Here is a 19033-nt window from a genome sequence, read left to right on the forward strand (position 1 = left end):
GACACATTTGGATTCAAAAGACAATAGGTCCACCAGATGGAGCTGTTTTTGTAGCTCCCATACCTTGACCTTGAAACAAGGTTCAATGAAGGTGTCAGGGATTGATTTAGGTGATGAATGTACAACTATGTAATGGTACTGTGAACAATCGAATGTACGATTTGTTTTGTATGACTGCGTGGTATGTGAATATATCTCAATAAAATGAAGATTTAAAAAAAAAAAGAAACAAGGTTCACAACAGTGCTTTAATTTGATCACCTTTTGATACTGTATTAATTCTCGCTTAGCTACACCACGTTTTAAATGGATGCTTTCTCCTCAGCCAAATGGCTATGAATTTAAAAAGCATATAATCACACTAAAGAACCAATATAATCAGTTAGTACCTTGGTATTACATTATTTACTGACCCAAGGGTTTTGCTTAGATTTAGCATTTGATGGATAAGTACAAAAGGGTCCGCCGTTTGGCTGTGTGTGGATAGGACAGTTTCATGAGCACAGGGATGTGTGAGTTACATGAACTCTACGTGCTGGCACTGGCAGAGTGTCATGCCAAAGGGCACCCGCCAACTTCCACGAGTCTGTGTCTGTCCTGAGTTAGCTTGAGGGCCCTGCTGGTCCAGCAAAGGGGCATGAGGGAAATAGCAGAACTCCAACAGATCACTTTATCCAGTACTGAATCCCCAATGCACATCAAAGTAGCCATAATTAAATGAGGCAGTGTGGATCTAAAGGTAAAATGCCATCCCCAACATGCTTTGATAAAGGGAATTTTGCTTTATAAAGCCTTTTTCAGTAGTAAATTACATTAATAACCAACATTTAAAAACACCCAATATTTAAGGGTTCTGAATCTCTGATTTATTAGGCAGCACAGAAAGAAGAGGTTTAGATTATAATACAAAAATAGCACAAGCTACTCATAAACAGCAACTGGGCTTACTGGGGTGGGGGTGGGTGGGAGTAGGGACACAAAGTTCTTCCGAGTACTGCACAAGATCACGCAGGCTCCTAATCCTACACACAACAAGCACTAAATGGCACACTGACCAGTTTCTTGTAAGACAGAAAACAGAAAACCACATCCTAAAAAACGTGTCCACAATGACCGTGAGGCATCCCTTAGGGGTAAGCTCATTGGAAGCGAACAGCATTCCACAGAGAAATCACTTTCACGAGGTGACTAGGTGGACCTGCAAAGAAGAAAATACATTTCAAAAGATGGATTCAGACTTACACTAAATCTTCACTAAAATACTTAAAAAAATAAATACATAAATAAAGATAATTCTCCATATCATAAGAATTTTTAAAAAATACACCATGGGCAAAATCAATTTCACTTAAGGTCCAAGTCTTTTTTCAGAAATATGCAATTACAAATAATAAAAACTAAAAAGTATAACAACAAAAATGCTATTTAGAACTATCTAGAATAGGCCAAGCTAAGTTCGTGTTCTGCTTCAGGGCATTACATTGAAATGAATCTCATTCCCGCTATAATTTTTTTTCTTTTTAACCTTAATCACCAGCGGCTGGGGCAACTAAATGGACATAAGAACTATATAAATGTCAGAGAAATATGTAAACCTCATTAATGTTTCCAAAAATTCATTTAGAGATAGAAACAGGTCCAAATAGATGCCTGTCTAAATGTCCTGCAATTACGTTACAATTATTTTCCAAATACACAGATAGGCTCTGTCTTTTCTCAGCTCATTACTGACTCAAACAATCTGCCCTTCTGGGATCAATTGTTTGCTAATAAATAATTGTTTACAGTCACAAAATGATGTTAGGAGGTTTTCTTATTAGTTTTCCTTCTGCACCCTAATAAGATTGAAAACTAGCTGATTCCCAAGAGTCTAACCTTAACCTCGCTTTGTTTAACAGCCCAGGAAATGATGAACCATCTGCTTCAGAAAATAATGGACGGCCAAGAGGAAATACTGTTTAATTGTAGATTAACCTCCTCATGAGGCAGTCTGAAGCAGCTTTAGAATTAGCAACTATAACCGGCAAAAGAAACAAGAGCCTTTTTCTCCGTCATTTAATGTCCTAAAAGAAAGCAAAGGGACTTTTATTACCTATATTTACTTTAAAACATTTATTTCCACAATGGAAACAAAAATCACTCAGGTCAAACTGAGTCTCAAAAGTGCAGTCACTGCCCTCCAATTCTGTTTACCCAAATACCTTTAATGCAGCAAACCATCAAACCATCTCATGCACTTAAGAGGGTGTATTTAAAAGTAATAAAAACTTTTCCATTATTTTCAAGTTCTTATAAGATTAAAGTTACTATTTTTCCCTGGTTTCTTTGTTAATAGTAATAATTCCACCACGCAGGGGTACAAATTGTTTTATTATCATCAACACAGCACTTAAGTAAATCAAATCGTGTCAAGTACATAGTGACCTACAAGTTCAAAAGAAAAAAAAGAGCAGTATGAGATCAAAATGGCTGGCCAGGGCAAGAGATACAAAAATGACTGATTAAATGCAAACACAACCCTTTATCCAATAGGCCTCATATGCTAAGTATCTTCTAAAGCCAAACCTGTGAAAGTGTATGATATTGAATATTTAATATTCTGCCACCTCTCAGGTGTTTGATTTAGCAAGGATACCATGCCAATTATAATTCAAACAAGTACAGGAATCCTCAAACATTCCATTACTCTTTAAATATTTATTGAGGACTCCCTCCAACAGCTGGGGAGAGAAGGACAGAGAACAGAACAAAACACATGAGGTAGGTATTAGAGAACAGGACAAAACACTTCAGGTATGTATTTTATGGTTTAACACACACATAAGTATCAGCTTTCCCTTAAGCCTGGTGGCGTAATTAAGTCAAAAACTTTGCCCTGTTGGTACCAAAAAATGTAAATGGTTCCTCTCAGTCAACAGTAAAAGCCACAGACATCTATGAACATTTCAAAACTAAGGAAATTTGCTATTCCAGGAGAGGCCATATTACTCTGGGTTTCCAGTAAGACATGAAGGTCATTCACTTTGTGTAAATATTAAAGAAATAACCTCTGTTGAAAGATTTTTGGCAGTTCAAACTCTTAAATATCTTAAATAGATTTTACTAAAATAAATTATTCTTGAATTCCTCAACTTAATTTTGAAGCAATGAGCTAGTAATAATTCCAGAGATTCAAATAATAGTGCCTATTCAAGAAGAATAAGAGTTTGACATTCTTCTCTACAAAACAACTAGGCACAATTTTATCCATCAGACGTCTATCAACCTACGGATATTGAAAGCTTGGGAGAACAAGATAAAATCAACTCCAACCCTACAGTCAGCTGTAATATCAAGCAGGCATCAACAATGCTATTCATGGATTTAGAAAAATTAATAAATCCTGGGTTGAATGCAAGAAAAGGCTCAAATACAGGTGAAGCATACTCACTTGGGTTTTGTTTCTGCATCTGTCACTTGGCGAATGAAGATACCATCTTCAGGATGTTCAGTGTCATCCATTTCATACATATATGATGATGCTATTGCAAGTGTAGTCCCGTCATTGCTGAAGGCAAGTGAGGCGATGCTAGTAGGATACCGATGGAACTGGCACAACCGCTTTTTGTTAAAGGGATCCCAAATATTTACAAACCCATCAGAACCACCTGCAAGTCATTTTCAAAATAGTTAAAACTGTTCTTAATATCAGGCACAGACATAATTATTATCTTAATAAAGAGTTAACGTCTAAGGTCACAAAAGTTACATTTCACCCAAAGAGCACAGTACCAGATATTTTTTCCAAAATACTATAAAAAGCAAGCACAAATTTTTTAAATCTAAATTACACTTAGGTGAATATCCTTGTTCTTAGGAAATATACATGAAGCCTTCAAGAAGCATGATACATGCTACCTACTCTCAAATGTTCAGAAGACACAGCAGAGAGACAGAGAAAGAGTGAGAGAAATAATGAACAAATGCGGCAAAACCTTAACAGCTCGTAAATCTGGGTAGGAGGTATACTGGAGTTCTCTGTATTGGTTTGTTATTATTTTGCAACTGTCCTGTAAGTCTGAAATTATTTCAAAATAAATTTTTTTAAAAAGTATAAATGTTTAATGTTCTTATAATAGTAGAATGATATTACCTTAATACTAGATATGCTAACATGTCATACTTTACCTGTGGCAAACGTATTGTGGATGTTATGAAAGGAAATGGCATTGACTGGGTAAATCTGCTCAATATTATTTTCCTTGAGTCTGTGACATTTGAAGGCATACTTCTTCTTTTGTACCTCAGGGCTTGGGTCCAAGTACTCAACTGCCACCCGCCCTTCAATAGAGCTTAACACGTAACCCTAGCAAGAGGGGATCAGAAGGAATGAAATGGTAAATCCAGCTTCTAAAAACAAGGCACTAATTCTCAAATTCAACCCATAATAAAGAAGATTACTTCAGAAATGAAAAAACACAGCCTGACTTTTAACAGCGTTACACTCTTCCTATAGTTATACCATTCCAAGAGCTTAAGCATACAAATCATACCTGTTTTTGAAAAACAAATAAGGCTATCATCACTGCTTTCTTCATTGTACCAGTGCCTTGCACACTGCAACCAATAATTTCTAGTTACTCTGTCAAACTTAACCAAGATTTTGAAAGTGTTTCAGTATCATTATTTGTTGTCCTGTCCAAAGGGAACTCAAATCTGCTGTTCCATCAATCAGAATATTTTTTCCTTCACACTACAACTCTTTTTTTTTTTTTTCCACACTACAACTCTTTACCCCTAACAAATCTAAGAAGTTTATTTCCTTCATTAGGAGTGTCAATAATCCAAACCTACTGGGAAAGGAGCCTCCCATCTCAGTCATTCTGCCTCTTACATTTAACTACAATGAGTTGGTTTTATAAACAAACAATAGAGATTTTCAGAAACCTTCAAATGTGGCTTACAATTTCAAACCTTTCACTTTTTCTTGAAAAACAAATATATCAAAGAAAGCACAAGAGAAGGTAAATCCATTATCTATTTTTTATATCTTTTTTTAGTCTTTCCAGGCAGGGAAGACCTATTCCTAAAAATCTGCTTATGGAGGGAAAAAAAAAAAATCAATAAAACCCCTCTTTTAGCTAAGCTTCTATCCTAAACTGAAGATATAGTACTACAGAAAATTTTAGGAAGTATAGAGGCAAATAAAATACTACTTATGAATGCAAACTTATTTTAATCATGTATAAACCTCTAAAGTCTCACATAACTGCCATTCCTTATCTTAAAGGGAAACATACAATTTCCTGAAAAAAGAACTGTGGTCATCATTTAAGGTACTGGCCTTTCAAGATAGAAGGGCCAAGAGAATAAATGACATAAATTATCTCCAATTATCTCACTGCTTCAAGCTCCACAACCACTAAAGGACAGCGATAGGATTCCCATGATATCTGCTGTTTTTAATGACTTTTCTTCTTGCAAAATTCTGATTGCAGCTGACCACATCATCACCTTCCCTTAGAAACTCAAGGATTGGTGGGGGTTGGGGGGGGGTGACTAACTAATAACAGGCTAATCCCATTTAGCAATGGGGTTGAAAGGTAACCCACCCTGTTCATCAAGAGCTTCAGTCATTATATGAAGGACATTACCTCTAACCATTCTTTTGGGGGGAAAGACCTCTATTATTATTAGATCTACAAGGAGGCAAAAAAAAGGGAACAGCAATTTACAGAACAAGTCTAAATTTCCACATTTAAATCTGAATTCACCGGTTTGTAAATTGAAACATCTGCAAAACCGTCTTCCATTCTCATGTACCTGTCAAACATCCAGAACCAGGAATCAACAAGGAACCAGCAGACCTCTATTCAAATCACCGGACAATCCTAGGCAAATTACCTAACATATCTGAACATCGACTCATCTGTAAAATGGGACGAACACACTGTCTTTAATGCAAGACTGTCAAAATATTAACGAAAATATACCTAATTCATTACTCAAAAACTAAATCAATAAAGCTTTAAAAGGCATTGACCAAACCATTACTACATAAGGTCACATAGTTTCAAATTCCAGAAAGGGAAAAAGAAATGGGTCGATACCTGCTTGTTTGGGAAGGCCCGTATGCAGCGGGTCTGGTACTTGAGGCTGGACTCTCGGCGCTGCTGCACATAGCCCATGTTCCGTAAGTCCCAGACCAACACTCTGCGGCCCGCCGTCCCCACGATCAGCCGGTCTCCAGACACTGAGAGAGTGTACACCTTCCCAGAGAGAGCAACACTTGCTAAATAACCATTTACTTGCCTGAAAATGACATTCTGCCCCAAGTTAAAGTGCATCTAATCATAAAACAATAAAAAAATTGGCTGATTAGGCTCCCATATACAAGTACTAATTTTAGGAATTCAACCACGTAATTTGCAAAAAAAACAACAAACCCGCGAAGCTGTTAATGCTTCACCAAGTTTCATGTAATATGTGGTGTAATTCATCCTACAAAGTTGCTTTTGAAGATTAAATCTCTTCACTACTAAAACAAATTAGCTGATTTTTTCCAGCCTTCCTGTATCATTTAGAGACAATGTAAGTGTGACAAAAGTACTGAAAAAGGAGACGATAACCCATGAAAAAAAAATTCAAGATACCTTTCAGTGGGCTTCAGGCTTTTCATAAAACAATTATTTTCAAAGTTATTTTTTAATGACCACCTTTTGGAAGGAGATTTTGCAACTCTTTAAATATCTTGACTTTCCCCAGCTGTCACACCACATAAATAGGCCTTTCCAGGCAGAGCGAGGGAGCCATTGTTAATTAGCTGCTTATTTGCTTTTGGTGGCATACGATCTCAAAATTAAAAGACAAGGAGAGTGGCCTGGCATATGACAAGGCAAATTCTTCTGTCCTGACATCATACTCAACACTAAAGGCAAAAATTCATCTTTAGGGAAAATTTTTAAAGGCATTTTCTCCCCTAAAAGCATCTATTTTTTTTGTCCCCTTATATGCCTGCTTTCTCAATATTAAAACAAATTTCCACAAAAATTCCTTTATAACTACTCATGGAATTTCCTGAAAGCAAACATTTAAAGTAGTTTATTTTCAGATACAATGTGAGACTAAACAGTTAGCAAATTCATGAAAATGGTGGCAAAAAAAAAAAAAATTTTCCTGATCATTTAAAATCTTTTTTTAATCTAGATTTCAGTAACGTAACTGTACTGATTATCACTTTCAATTAATAAGCAGCCCTAATTTAATCTGATCTAATACTTTTTAAAACATGAAGCATCGCTATAAAAATGTAAAGGCTCACAACAAGGGAAGGTATCTCTTCAACAGTCAGTAATTAAACCATATGATAAGAAATTACTAGTATTTTGACTGTTTACCACAAGTCGAGGGAACCAAGTTAGATTTAACAATGCAAGGACTCAAAAGTGTCTACAATCTAGCCTTAACATTCAACAACTAATTTGACCAAGAGGAAAACAAGGAATTAAACATTTAGAACAATTATTTAAGTAGCAGATTTAAGTATATGAGAACTTAAGATTTACCAAATGTTTGCAGAAACAAACAAAACAAAATGTTTGCAGAAAATGGAAACTGATCTCAGAGGTGTGAAGTGCCAAACTTAAAAACACAGAATCCAGAAACAGATGGATTTATAATGGTACAATCATATCAGGAATTTTATCTTAAATCTTTACTACACAGGTGACACACAAGCTTCTAAGAGTGCTTTCTATCACCACTGATCGTAAATCAAGTGAAACCACTGTCACGGGACTGACTAGGTGTATACATTTATCAAGAAAGTATTAAAAAAAAGTGACATAATGAACCTTGCTGAACCAATAAGCAGCTTGATTCAGTGTGGCTGTCCATTATATGATATTCTGTCAGCAATTTATCACAGCTCTTAACATGCTACATAGAACCATAAATCAAAACTAGAAACAATGCAATTATTTTATTCTGAACAAAGGTCTTGCCAGGAGTAGATTCAACTGTGATGTGACAAAAATAATGGCTCTTTGGATGCACTACAGTGTATAATGATAGCTAACAGGAACAGAATAGTATATTTACACTGAGGAAGCAGACTCAAGTGAAGGATACCTTTGAACGGTTAAAACAATCAATCTTTAAAATTAACAACCACCTGATAAAGTCTGATGAGGCTACAAGATGAATGTTCAATTACACTTTCATGGTAAAGAGCAAAAAGTTAGAAAAATACACAAAGTTTCAGTTTTAAGAAGCTTCATTCATTAGCGCCTTCAAACTACATTTGTCAATATTAACAAAATAAACAAATAGTAAAAGCCTGGGAACATGGAACACCTTTCTCACTAAACTTGAAATGATAAACCACTTCACCCTATTAACACTCTTCTGAAATGAAACCTCAGGTCATAAATGAAAATGAGTGATGCCCCATCCCATTTTCTGGTTTGGGCAAGTCAAACCCAATTTAAGACCATCAACAATCTCTGCTAAATGACTTCTCTGAAAAAACCAGGGAGTTGTTTCTTAGTCCCAAGATTTAAAGCATTAAAAATACATGGAAGCAGTTTAAGACTAGTGTTCTCCATTACAAGTTGACCCAAACTCCAGTTAACTTCCCTTTATATTAAAATATTTCTATATAATAGTTATAGAGTCATCATCAATTCTTAACTTCTAAATTCAAAACCAAATTCATCAAACATGCCTCAAATCAAATCACCCCAAGTACTACAATTTTTGTTATTAACATAAAGTGCCTACCTTTTCAGGCTGAGAGAAGGTTCCAGCATTACAAGGAGTTCTGGGATCCCACAATTTAACTGTCTGATCCCAGCTTCCAGTAACCATCACATTCACTTCTGGACAGTATTCAACACATCTGATGGGGGCATCATGGGTTCCAACTAGATTTTCTATAGGAAAACAAAAAAAGCCAACACCTAGTTTTACTACCTCTACTAAACAAAGATCCCTCAAATAAACGAGAAAAGGAAACATTCATTCAACTGTGATGAACTGGCTGGGACAAACTCCATAGAAACGTCCACACATGGAAATTCTCTCCATGATGCAGCTGCAAAAAGTCATCCACACCGTCTCCTCACCTCATGGCACAGTTTGATCCATTGTCATGGCACCATCCAAAGGCTGCCTTAACTTTCAGACTACATGAAAATGGTGGCATGCCTGTTACTTTCCCTTCTTGATTTTAGCTTCCTTAAAATCAGGGATTACGTTTAACTCTTTACCTCTGACTGCATGTAGTGTAGTCTGGTACATAGCAGGTGCTCAAGAAATACCTGCTCAATAAACAACTGAGTAAAGAATACTGGGCTTCTAAATCTAGATAAAGACTTTCTTGAACATTAAGCCAACGCTTAAGTGAAACTTATTACACAGTTACAGGACTATCTGAGAGCACGGGATAAGGAAAACAGGGAGTTTTATGACAATTATTTCTTTTGATTTTCATTTATTTCATTTGGTTTTCATGGTGGGTCAAACTTCCAATACATAATTTTTTCCTTTCAATTTCAACTCTTCATGTTATTCACATTATCACATTCATTCATTCATTCATTCAACATTACAGAGTGTCTACCAATGTGCCACAATCTGTGCTATACATAGATGAACAGTGACATACGGTCAGGAGCCTCAAGCAAGAAAGCTACCTGTTTAAAAATATACCATTTAAATAAGAAAGGAAATTATCTTGTGAAACCTGGCAATGATCTTCGGAGAATAAACAGCCAATTCCCTAAATTATGGTCTATAACATCTACAATTTTTGTCTGCTTTTCAACATTTTTCCCCCAAATTTTCAAAGAGTACTTACAACTATAAACTCTACCTACATAGGGTAAGCTAGCAACAAACTCAAACATCTGCAGTTACAAAATAAAGTGACTTCTTGCAAAAGCCTCTTCTGACTCAAAGCTATCTTCTTTTGACAAAATATTGTCCCATTTCTCTATTCATACCTCCACAGACTCATCCTCTATCTAGCCACATCTCTGTGCTCTGCACTCTCAAGTACCTCTGTGTCCAATATATGCACCTACCAAAAATAAATACAAAATAAACAGCTTAGCTAGAGAGCTCTGTGCATTTTGGGTTCCATTCTAATCTCTGCCCCAAAGTCACCATAAAATCTGGGGCACATCGTTTCATATCTGGAGTCTAGAAAACAAATTAAAAGAAAACACACCTTCTTTTTATTCATTCAATAAATGCAACTGAAGCACATTCTACTGCTGAACAGTTATATGAACAGAATTAATACAATACTAGGACAGGGTTAGCTATCTTATAATGTTAAAAAAACCTAAAAATCTGTCTTCAGTCTAAACTAAATTAGCTTCTGAGAAAGAGAACTGTCAAACATCAGCACTGTCCTAACAGAACACAGACCACTACAGGATCCAGTCCATTTCTAAAGACAAGGAAAAAGTCAAATACTTCAGTGCTACTTGATGTAAAATTTAGGACAGAAATCACAATGAGCTTTACTGTGAAATTAAAAAACAAAACAAAAAAAACACATAGATATGTATTTGCCTATATAGATAGATAAATACACACACAGACAGCGTGTGTTTGTGTGACCACTAACATACTGGTTATCATCTAACAAAAAATAACTAAATTCAAGCCACTTATGTCTAAGCAATTTAAGAATGACTCTTCCTACATAAATACTTAACGCTCTTAAAAACCACACAAGTTGACACAATAATAAACTGGCAAAAATGTGACCATATTACCTTGATCAGTGTTCAAATCATGCATTTTCAATTGATGATCTAATCCTCCACTCCAGGCATGTGTTGGATCCTACAAAATTAAGTTACAGATCATTTAAGACTTTTGCAGTTTTAGAAAATGTGTTTCAAAATCCCTGTTTCTATAGCCAACCACTCAGTTAATACTCAGAATGATGAACATTCATTACAATAAATGGCTTGAACATTAATTGTAAACAAACAAAAAACAAACCACATAAAAAGCAACTTGGTGCTCACAAAAACTGCATCGGCTAACTGAGGGCTGGCATATTGTGTTCACTAAACTGGCTAAAAATAAAAAGGCATTCTTTCTAAATCTTCCTCTTAATAGAGCAAACAGATCTTACTGTTTCCAAGGCAAATCTCAAATATAATTGTCAAATGTCCAGAAGGTCTGTCAGGTTACTGCATTAGACTCAACTTGAAAGTGGAGACCGAGTCTCCGATGTTTGCGTCTCCCCATCGCCAAAACGGTACCTGGGCCAAGGGAGGTGCTAGGGAAAAGCTGAACAGCTGTCCCAGTAACTCCACCAACAGAAGCCTTAACCCAAACTGGCAGAGGGAGTTTATTAACGTAGAAAGTGGGCAGGATCGGAAACTGAGGACACCTACGTAGAAAGCGCAGTCCAGGACCGCGCCGGTGTGCTGGTACTTGAGCCGCATGGAGTTGGCTGGCACATCATACAGGCGCACGGACGTGTCCCAGGAGGAGACCAGCAGGAACTGGGAGGTGTTGGGGCTGAACTTCACCGAGGAGATGCCATCCTCGGGAGGCTGGTTCAGCTTGAACTCGTTAGAGCCGGTCATCTATGGAACAAGCGATCCGAGTCTCCAACGGGCCAGAGGCCGCGCCGGCTGACCACGGGGTGGACGGGGGCGGACCGCGCGACGGACCCCAGGGAACCTCGGCGACAAAGTCTCTGCGCCTGCGCGCCCGCCACCGTCGAAACTCGTCCGCCAGCCCCCGGCGCCGTCCATCTCCAGCTCCCCAACCCGCCGACCAGCGGCGCCGCACCCCTCCCTCCAGTCCCGAGGCCGGCCCGTCGCACCCCTCCTGCTGCGGGCTTCCGCACCCCAGGGAACCCGGCGCTCGTGACCCAGGCGCTCCTAAATAATAAGAGGAAAGCGGAGGAAGCGCAACGGGCTTCCCCGCGGACCGCTCCGCTCGCTCCGGACAGAGGAAATCCCCCGAGAGTCCGCTCCTGCGCCCCGTCGCCTCGCCCTGCCTCGCTACCTTGAGCAGATTTCGGAAGCAACGTCTCCACCAGTCTCCGTTGCTCCCCGCCGCCTTCCTGTGTCCCTCGGAGAACTCTCGGGATGGGCGAAAGGGGAGGGGAGGGAACCGCAGCGTATGCTTGTCATTGGCTGATTTCAAACACCAACGTCTCGTTCTAGGCAGCCGATTGGTCCGTTTGGCTGCCCATCATCGGTCAACGCAGTCATCCTGTTCCGGCTCAAAGGGAAAACGCGGCTTATCCGATCACGTGGTCTCGTTTCCCCACAAGGCTTAGGTCCCCGCGTGCGAGTTGGGCCAGTGGAAACTACAACTCCCAGCAAGCACCACACCAAGGCCGCGCGCTTACGCCTTCTCCTACTGTTTTGCGGCACGCTGGGAGGTGTAGTCTCGTTAAGGCCTACGCCCTGCCTGTTCTCCGACTAGTAGGCGGGAAAGATGCTCTTTCCAGCTTTACCTGAGGTGTTCTCGCCATTTCGGTTAAACTCTCAGGCACAGGAGACCCTTCGGTCAATATTTCTGTAGGGTTAAATTCTCCCTTTCCCAGGAGGTGCATACGCCCGTGAAGTTAACCAAAAATCGGAGTGAAGGAAATATTTGTTCCCATCAATTGGATTATTTGTTCCGATTTTTTCAGTTTCCTGGAGTTTCCACCTATAAACCAGTGTCTCACATTTCCTATTGTGTTAAGTTCTATTGATCTCACAGAAGTTCACCTTTATTTATATTATGCTTTATTTCTCCAATTCATCTTTCCAGCAAGCATTTATTGAGCACCCATCACGAACAAGGCCTGGCTAGAGGCTCTGGGAAACACAAGGAGCTCTCTGTCCAAAAGGGTGGACAGACCAGAAAACAAATAATATGTAATGTGTTAAGGCTCAAACACTTTCCTATAAAGATGTGTTTATGAAAGTTCTAATATGGTAAACATAAGCCCCCCTTGCCCACCCACATCCACACCAACACCCACCACTCTCCAGAGTTACAGGCTTAGTTTGCTCCAATTTCTGTTTCTAGAATCCTCCAGGAATAAGAGGTTCAAAAAGGTTGCTTCAGAAATGAGAGATGATTTGATGGCCACTAAAGAGAAGCAATACTTAATTTATCACTAGAATGCCCTGACTTAGCTACTGTTGAATGAAAAAGTTTCACTGAATAGTTTCAATTTAATCCATGCTATAACATCTTTTTCACTGCCTTTTACTAAGAAAAAAAATCTTATTTTATTATTTGATTTTGTGTGAAGGGAGAGGAAATTGTTGGGTTTAAAGTGCTTAACTCATAAGGTACACTAATAAGAGGAAGTGTTGTTAATTTTTATTCATTCACACAACCTGAATTAGGTACATCTTTTTATGATTCCTGACACACACACACACACACACACAACCCTATCCATTGCTTTGATTATATTACTACTGAAAAGACAAATTCTTGCCTTCCTCCCCACCAGTCCTCATGCTCGGTTCTTTCTCTTCTCAACAAGTTAATGTCCAAGTTTGGAATTTTAAAAAATGCAATGCCTTGCCTCCATTCTAACTTTGGCTAAATAATTTCATCTCGTGATTTAGTTGGTTCCCTCTCCCAGTTTTTATTTAATTCTATTGGTGTTTTGAGATTCTGGGCATGAATTACTCACTAATAAAATCTAAGTATATTTCATTATCCAGTGTGTGTATGATTCAGGTCCCTCTGGACATGGACTTACAGCCAGACTCCATTTGAGTTTGAAGAAACGTTAATCTTTTAAATCTAGTTTAGAGACTGAAAGAAGGCTGATTATTTTGCTTATTATTCAAACAAATTAATAATCTTGAGATAGAAAATCTGGCAACAAGGGAATCTTGGATTTAAATTGTTGTCCAAATGCCAAGTCTATTTTTTGTTGTGGTGATACTTTAAGTTACCTGTAAGGGAGAGAAATTCCTAGAACCTAATTACACCATTGGGTCCTCTGCTAAATTCTGGGCTGGTAAAAAAGCCAAATTTACACTATATAACAAACTGGGAAATGGTCATTCCCTAAAATCTTACTGGCAAAACCACTCTACCTGTGAGTGCCTTGACTGGCAGTGACTAAAAGAAATCACTTCCTACCAGAGGAGAAAGACTAAAGAGGATATAGTGGCCCAATAATGTTAAAACCATCATCTCTTTTAAAAACCATAATCTTTTGAAATGCAGACAAGAATGGTATAGGTGGAAAATTCACATCTAACCAGTTCCTTGGAAGCAATTTGGTTATTTTGTGTAGACTATTCCAATAGCCATATTAGAGGAAAAGAAATTCTTAGGAGTTTGATTATAAAGTGGAAGAAGAGAACTTCACTGAAATAAATGTACCCAATAAATCAGAAAAAAAACGGATCCAATGTCTTCACTTTCCCTCTCTGACTAGCAACATTTACCGTAGTATTCCACATATACTAGGGCTCAATAAATATTTAATTTAACCAAGTTGAAATGAAATAAATGCAATTGAACTAACAGTATTGGCAGATGTGCTCTTGGGTAACATACTTCTGACGTCATCTTGGAATAGATTGTGATTTTAATGAAATTTAATGTAAGAAGAAAAAATGATCTCAAAATGGATAAAATCATCTAATCCTTTTAGCTAGGCACTTTAGACGGAATACTTGGTGTCACCTAAACGGTTTAGGCAGATATTTTCACAAAATGCAGATAAATTTTGTCTCTCGGCTCAAAAGGACAAGTTTAACCAGCAAATGTTTCCTTCTAGAAGCTGAGACCGGGCTTGAGCGCTGGGTACTCGCGGCTCTTTTGCACTGGCTCAACCGGGCCCAGGACTCGGTCCTCGAGGAGCCATCGGCCTCCTCCAAACTCATCCTTCTCTAGAGACGTCTTACAAGGAACAGGTGGCTATCTAACAGACGCGAGTCTGCGATTTGCATGACACTCGAGCGGCTGATTTCTCCCAACCGCGCGCTCCCAGCCCGGGAGCGGCAGCAGGCGTCGGGGCGCGGCTATCTCTGGGGGGCCGGGTCGCGCGGCAGGGTTCCATTCAGTGCAAGCGTCCGCGCACTAGCCGGTAATCCCATCATTTAGCCGCGCGCGATGCAACTATTAACAATAACAACAAAAGAATGAGCGAGGCGCCTTCCGCCCGCGCCTTCTTTGCCTGATTTCGGGCCTCGGATCCCTCCTCCACCGAAAAGCGGCCGTTCAGCAACCAGTTTCCGCTTAGCTCGCGGCGCGCAGCTGTGCCACTGGCCGGGGGACTGCGCGCGTTAACAAGGAGGTGGTCGCGCGTGACTCAGCGGAGCAAAGCGGGCGCTTTACCCGCTCCCGGCAGCGCCGCCTTGTCAGCTCTGCGCCCTAGGAAAGGAGGCGCGCAGTACTGGTTGAGCCACGTCTCAGCGAACCCTGCTGCGGCCAAGCCCAAGGCCATCAAGTGCTGGGAATCACCGTGCTGGGATGATGCTGCTCCACCCCGGCCCGGCTCGATCCGAGAAGCCAGCCGCTTCCAGCAGCCGGCCCGCCTCCCCGTCTTTATCCGTCCGTATTTGGGCTCCGGAGCTGGATTCCCGCCGGGATGCGCCCCAGCCCGCGCCAGGGCTAAGAGCTCCAGGGGTAGGGGTGCGGCTCCATCCTTGTGCAGCCTTGGCGGCGCCAAAGCCCTGACCTCTAACCTCTGGCCCTGGCCCCACCCTCCATGTGGGAAGATTTCGACCTTCTCGCAATACAGACGCCGGCAAACCCTTCCACGGGAAACCTTCGCGCGTTAGCACGGTTATCAATCAGTCCCACCAAAGTTAGCAACGATGTTTAAAACATTTTATTTTTTTTTTTTCTCCTCTTTAAAAATATTTACATATCTGAAATCTCCTCTTTCGTCCGTAACCATCCTCGGGATGAGGCAAACGAAAAAGGCGATTAATTTTTCAAAGCCCCCGAGGGCCTGGCCTGGCCAAGCTTGTGTGCATGTACATATATACAGGTGTATTTATGGAGGGCGGGAATCTGGTTTTGTTGGTGTTCTTTTCTTTTTCTGATGTTTTCTACCAGCCAGAGCCGATCTGGCCAAAACTCCTCTTCCCACCACCACCCGAGAACATCCCTCCAAAATGTTTTCAAAGCGTGTTGATTTGGCTTGGGTAGAAAGCAGGCTATCTGGCTTGAGAAATGCAGGTAAATACCGAAATAATCAAAACAAAAAGGACTGAGGCCATAAATAAGAAATAATGAATACACATGGTGTATTTCTTAATATTTCGGGGACCACGCCGCCTTGCTCCAGAGCCCGGTAACGGGCGCAGCCCGCTCCAGGCTGGAGGCTGCCGGGGGCCAGCGGGTCAGTAGTCGAGTTTGTTGTAGAGGTTGTAGAGAGGTAAGGCCGAGAGGTTGCTGCCGGGGTAGTAAAGCGGCGCCGGGAAGGCGAGCGAGCGAGGCACCGGCACGCGGAGCAGCGAGCTGTCCCGGAACACCAGCGGCATGCCCACGAGAGTCTGCGCCGACGCGTGCGCCATGTTGGCCGCCTCCAGCTCCGCCGAGAGCTGCCTCTTCCACTTGTTGCGGCGGTTCTGGAACCAAGTCTTGACCTGGGTCTCGGTGAGCTGCAGGCTGGAGGCCAGGCAGGCGCGCTCCGAGCTGCTCAGGTAGCGCTTCATGTCGAAGGTGGACTCCAGTTGGTACACCTGGCTTCGCGAGAAGACCGTGCGCGTCTTCTTCTTGGCGGCGCCCGCCTGCCGCTCGGCGCCGCTGTCTCGCGGCTGCTCTGGCCCCGGCGACGGCGAGCCAGCGGGCAAGAGCCTCTCTTTCTCTTCCTTAAAGTCCGGGTGCGAAGGGGAGAGGAACGGTGTGCGCTCCGAGCCCGCCGGCCCCGCGCCTGCGCTGCCTTTGGGGGTACCTAGGGAGGGAGAACAGATAGGACGGCCATGGGGGTTAGGGAGTCTCAGAGACCCCCAATTTCTCGCCCGGACCAGAGCGCTGGCAGGTGCTGCAGACTTGGTACCATCTTACCAACCCCCTCCTCTTTTCCCTCTCGCTCGTATCCAGCGCTTGGCACGCCGGCCTTTAAAAAGCAACAGGAGAAGGACCTAGCAGTTCTGGGTCTAGGGTGCGGGTCTGTGATCTCTTGCTCCCTGCTGAGTGAAAGGACAGGTGGCAACGGGGGAGGAGGCCCGGAGGGAGATATTAGCATCATTTTAAAGGGTGATTTTTGCTTTGTAATAACTGAGCTGGAAGAGTTCCCCGAGCTTTATAGGGTGGCATCATTTCACGGGCCGTTTGTTCCGAAATCACGCTAAGGACATAACGCGGGGCTCGCCTCAGGAACCATCTCTGAAACGCACCGTTGTCAATCATCTTGGAGTGCTTACCATTCCGAGGAGACAGAAACTCAGCGAGCGAGGGAGCAACAGGGAAAGCGCGAGACAGAAACAGAGAGAGAGAACAGGGAGACAAGCAAAAAAGGTGCAGGAAGAGATTCTGCGGTAGAGAGAGATCCGGAAAAGGAAAAACACTGCTCAGAACCGACTCGTGTCCGGCAAGAAAGTATCCATGTACAAAGCGAATGTTGAGGGAGAGCCGCCAGGGTGCCCAGCTCGCTGTGGTCCACTCTCCCTCCACCCTCCCAAGCTGTCCGCCCACTCTGCGTCCTCCCAAGACAGCCTCACAGGGTCTGTGTTCCCTGTCTCCTCCCGAGCCACCGCCTGGTGGGAAGAGCGGAGGAGGCATCAGGGCGCCGGCGTCCCCTCCCCTCGGCCAAAGACCCCGGGCGCCCCGGCTCCGGCCGGAGGGGGCCCGCCGCGAGATCCCTGGCGGGGCGCGCAGCCTCCCTCCCTTTGCTCTCGCTTGTCGCCGGGTGTGCTGCGTGCGATCCTTACCCAGGCAAGGAAAAGGGATGGGGGGATGGTGCTTGGGGCTCGGCTCCTTAGGGCCGTGCGGGTCCGGGCAGAAGCAGGAGGGCGCCTTCCAGCCGTCGTCCGGCTCCTCCTCCTCCGAGGACACGGACAGGGGGCGCTTCCTGGCCGGCCAGCCGACGGACTCCCGCGGCGCCTCCGACGGCCCCCCGCCCAGGATGGACTGGATGGTGAAGCTGGAGACGCCGCCGGCCGCCGGACACCCCTTGCCCGCATCTTCCTTGCTGCCCATCCTGGGTTCATAAGAAATTGGAGGAAACCAAGAACTCCCTTTAGAGACGATCTGGGTGGAAGGTGGTGCAGACAAGCAGGCAGAGGGGAGGGGCGGGGGAGGAGAAGGTTCGGGGAGGGGGACGGCGAGGCTGGCGAGACGTCCCCTCCGCGCCGCGGCACGCGGGCATGGGACCGCTGCGCGGGGGTCCCTGCCCACCGGGCTCTGGGTGCGCCCGCCCAGCCCCGGCGCGAATGCCCTTTCTCAGCCGGCTGGCTTGCCCGGCACCCCGCGGCGCAGAGGCGGTGCGGCCTCATTTGCATAGAGGTTACCCTGACGCGGCCAATCGCAGCGCCGCCGAGCGGCCCCGGAAATTTTCAAAAAGCCCGGGCCGGGCACACTGCGTCCATGCGCCTGGGGAGCAAGCCAAGAGCCCGGCGGGCATCGGCTGTGTCCACTCCAGGGGCAGCCGGGGGCCGAAGGCAGCATGGATTCCAGCCGAGTGACTCTGACCCCTCGGATCCCATCTCTCTCGAGGAATGGGACCAGCTAGGGACTCCGGGCTGGAGCGGCCAGTCGCCTCCCGAGGGCTCCGGGTCCTCGCTTTCTCCGGCTACTCCATCATCCTTTCGCAGACACACCTCCGCCCTGGTCCCGGCCGGCAAATGTTCCACCCGCATCCCAGCGCTCTGCCTGGAGGGTTAGTCAGGAGCATGTGCCTGAATATTGACTCTCTTGTCCCGAGCGCAGCCAGGGCCCTGGGAGTACAGGAACTCCTGTCATTCGCCACCTACCGCCCCATCCTCGTCACGGGCCCAATGGGGCTGTATGGTCTCGGAGGCTGGGGGCGGGGGAAGCCCTGGATCTGGAGTCAAGAGATTCCTGTTGGAGTTCCAACACCACCATTTACATG

At 43.3% G+C, this 19033-nt stretch overlaps 2 protein-coding genes across 5 annotated transcripts in view; both read right to left on the minus strand.

Annotated features, from left to right (window-relative positions):
* Positions 1–268: 268 nt before the first annotated feature.
* BUB3 (BUB3 mitotic checkpoint protein) overlaps positions 269–19033 on the minus strand; it is a 24106-nt gene continuing 5341 nt past the window's right edge. Inside the window, exons 1-8 of one of the 3 annotated variants that reach the window (XM_037805016.1) lie at positions 12022–12298; positions 11400–11594; positions 10767–10836; positions 8761–8912; positions 6090–6248; positions 4168–4345; positions 3431–3647; positions 269–1198 (exon numbers count right to left, since the gene is read on the minus strand). In XM_037805016.1, the coding sequence (XP_037660944.1) occupies positions 1189–1198; positions 3431–3647; positions 4168–4345; positions 6090–6248; positions 8761–8912; positions 10767–10836; positions 11400–11594 (981 nt within the window). In that variant the 5' untranslated portion in view covers positions 12022–12298 and the 3' untranslated portion in view covers positions 269–1188. Of the gene's footprint in view, positions 1199–3426; positions 3648–4167; positions 4346–6089; positions 6249–8760; positions 8913–10766; positions 10837–11399; positions 11595–12021; positions 12308–19033 lie in introns of those variants that run through there. The other 2 variants (XM_037805017.1, XM_037805018.1) reach the window with 2 other exon arrangements.
* The window catches only part of HMX2 (H6 family homeobox 2), a 4745-nt gene continuing 1821 nt past the window's right edge, over positions 16110–19033 (minus strand). The window contains exons 2-3 of one of the 2 annotated variants that reach the window (XM_037805020.1): positions 17874–18142; positions 16110–16894 (exon numbers count right to left, since the gene is read on the minus strand). In XM_037805020.1, coding sequence (XP_037660948.1) covers positions 16341–16894; positions 17874–18141 — 822 coding nt within the window. In that variant the 5' untranslated portion in view covers position 18142 and the 3' untranslated portion in view covers positions 16110–16340. Of the gene's footprint in view, positions 16895–17038; positions 18143–19033 lie in introns of those variants that run through there. The other variant, XM_037805019.1, reaches the window with a different exon arrangement.

This window comes from Choloepus didactylus, chromosome 15 (genome assembly GCF_015220235.1).
Source record: "Choloepus didactylus isolate mChoDid1 chromosome 15, mChoDid1.pri, whole genome shotgun sequence".
Taxonomy (NCBI): Eukaryota; Metazoa; Chordata; class Mammalia; order Pilosa; family Megalonychidae; genus Choloepus; species Choloepus didactylus.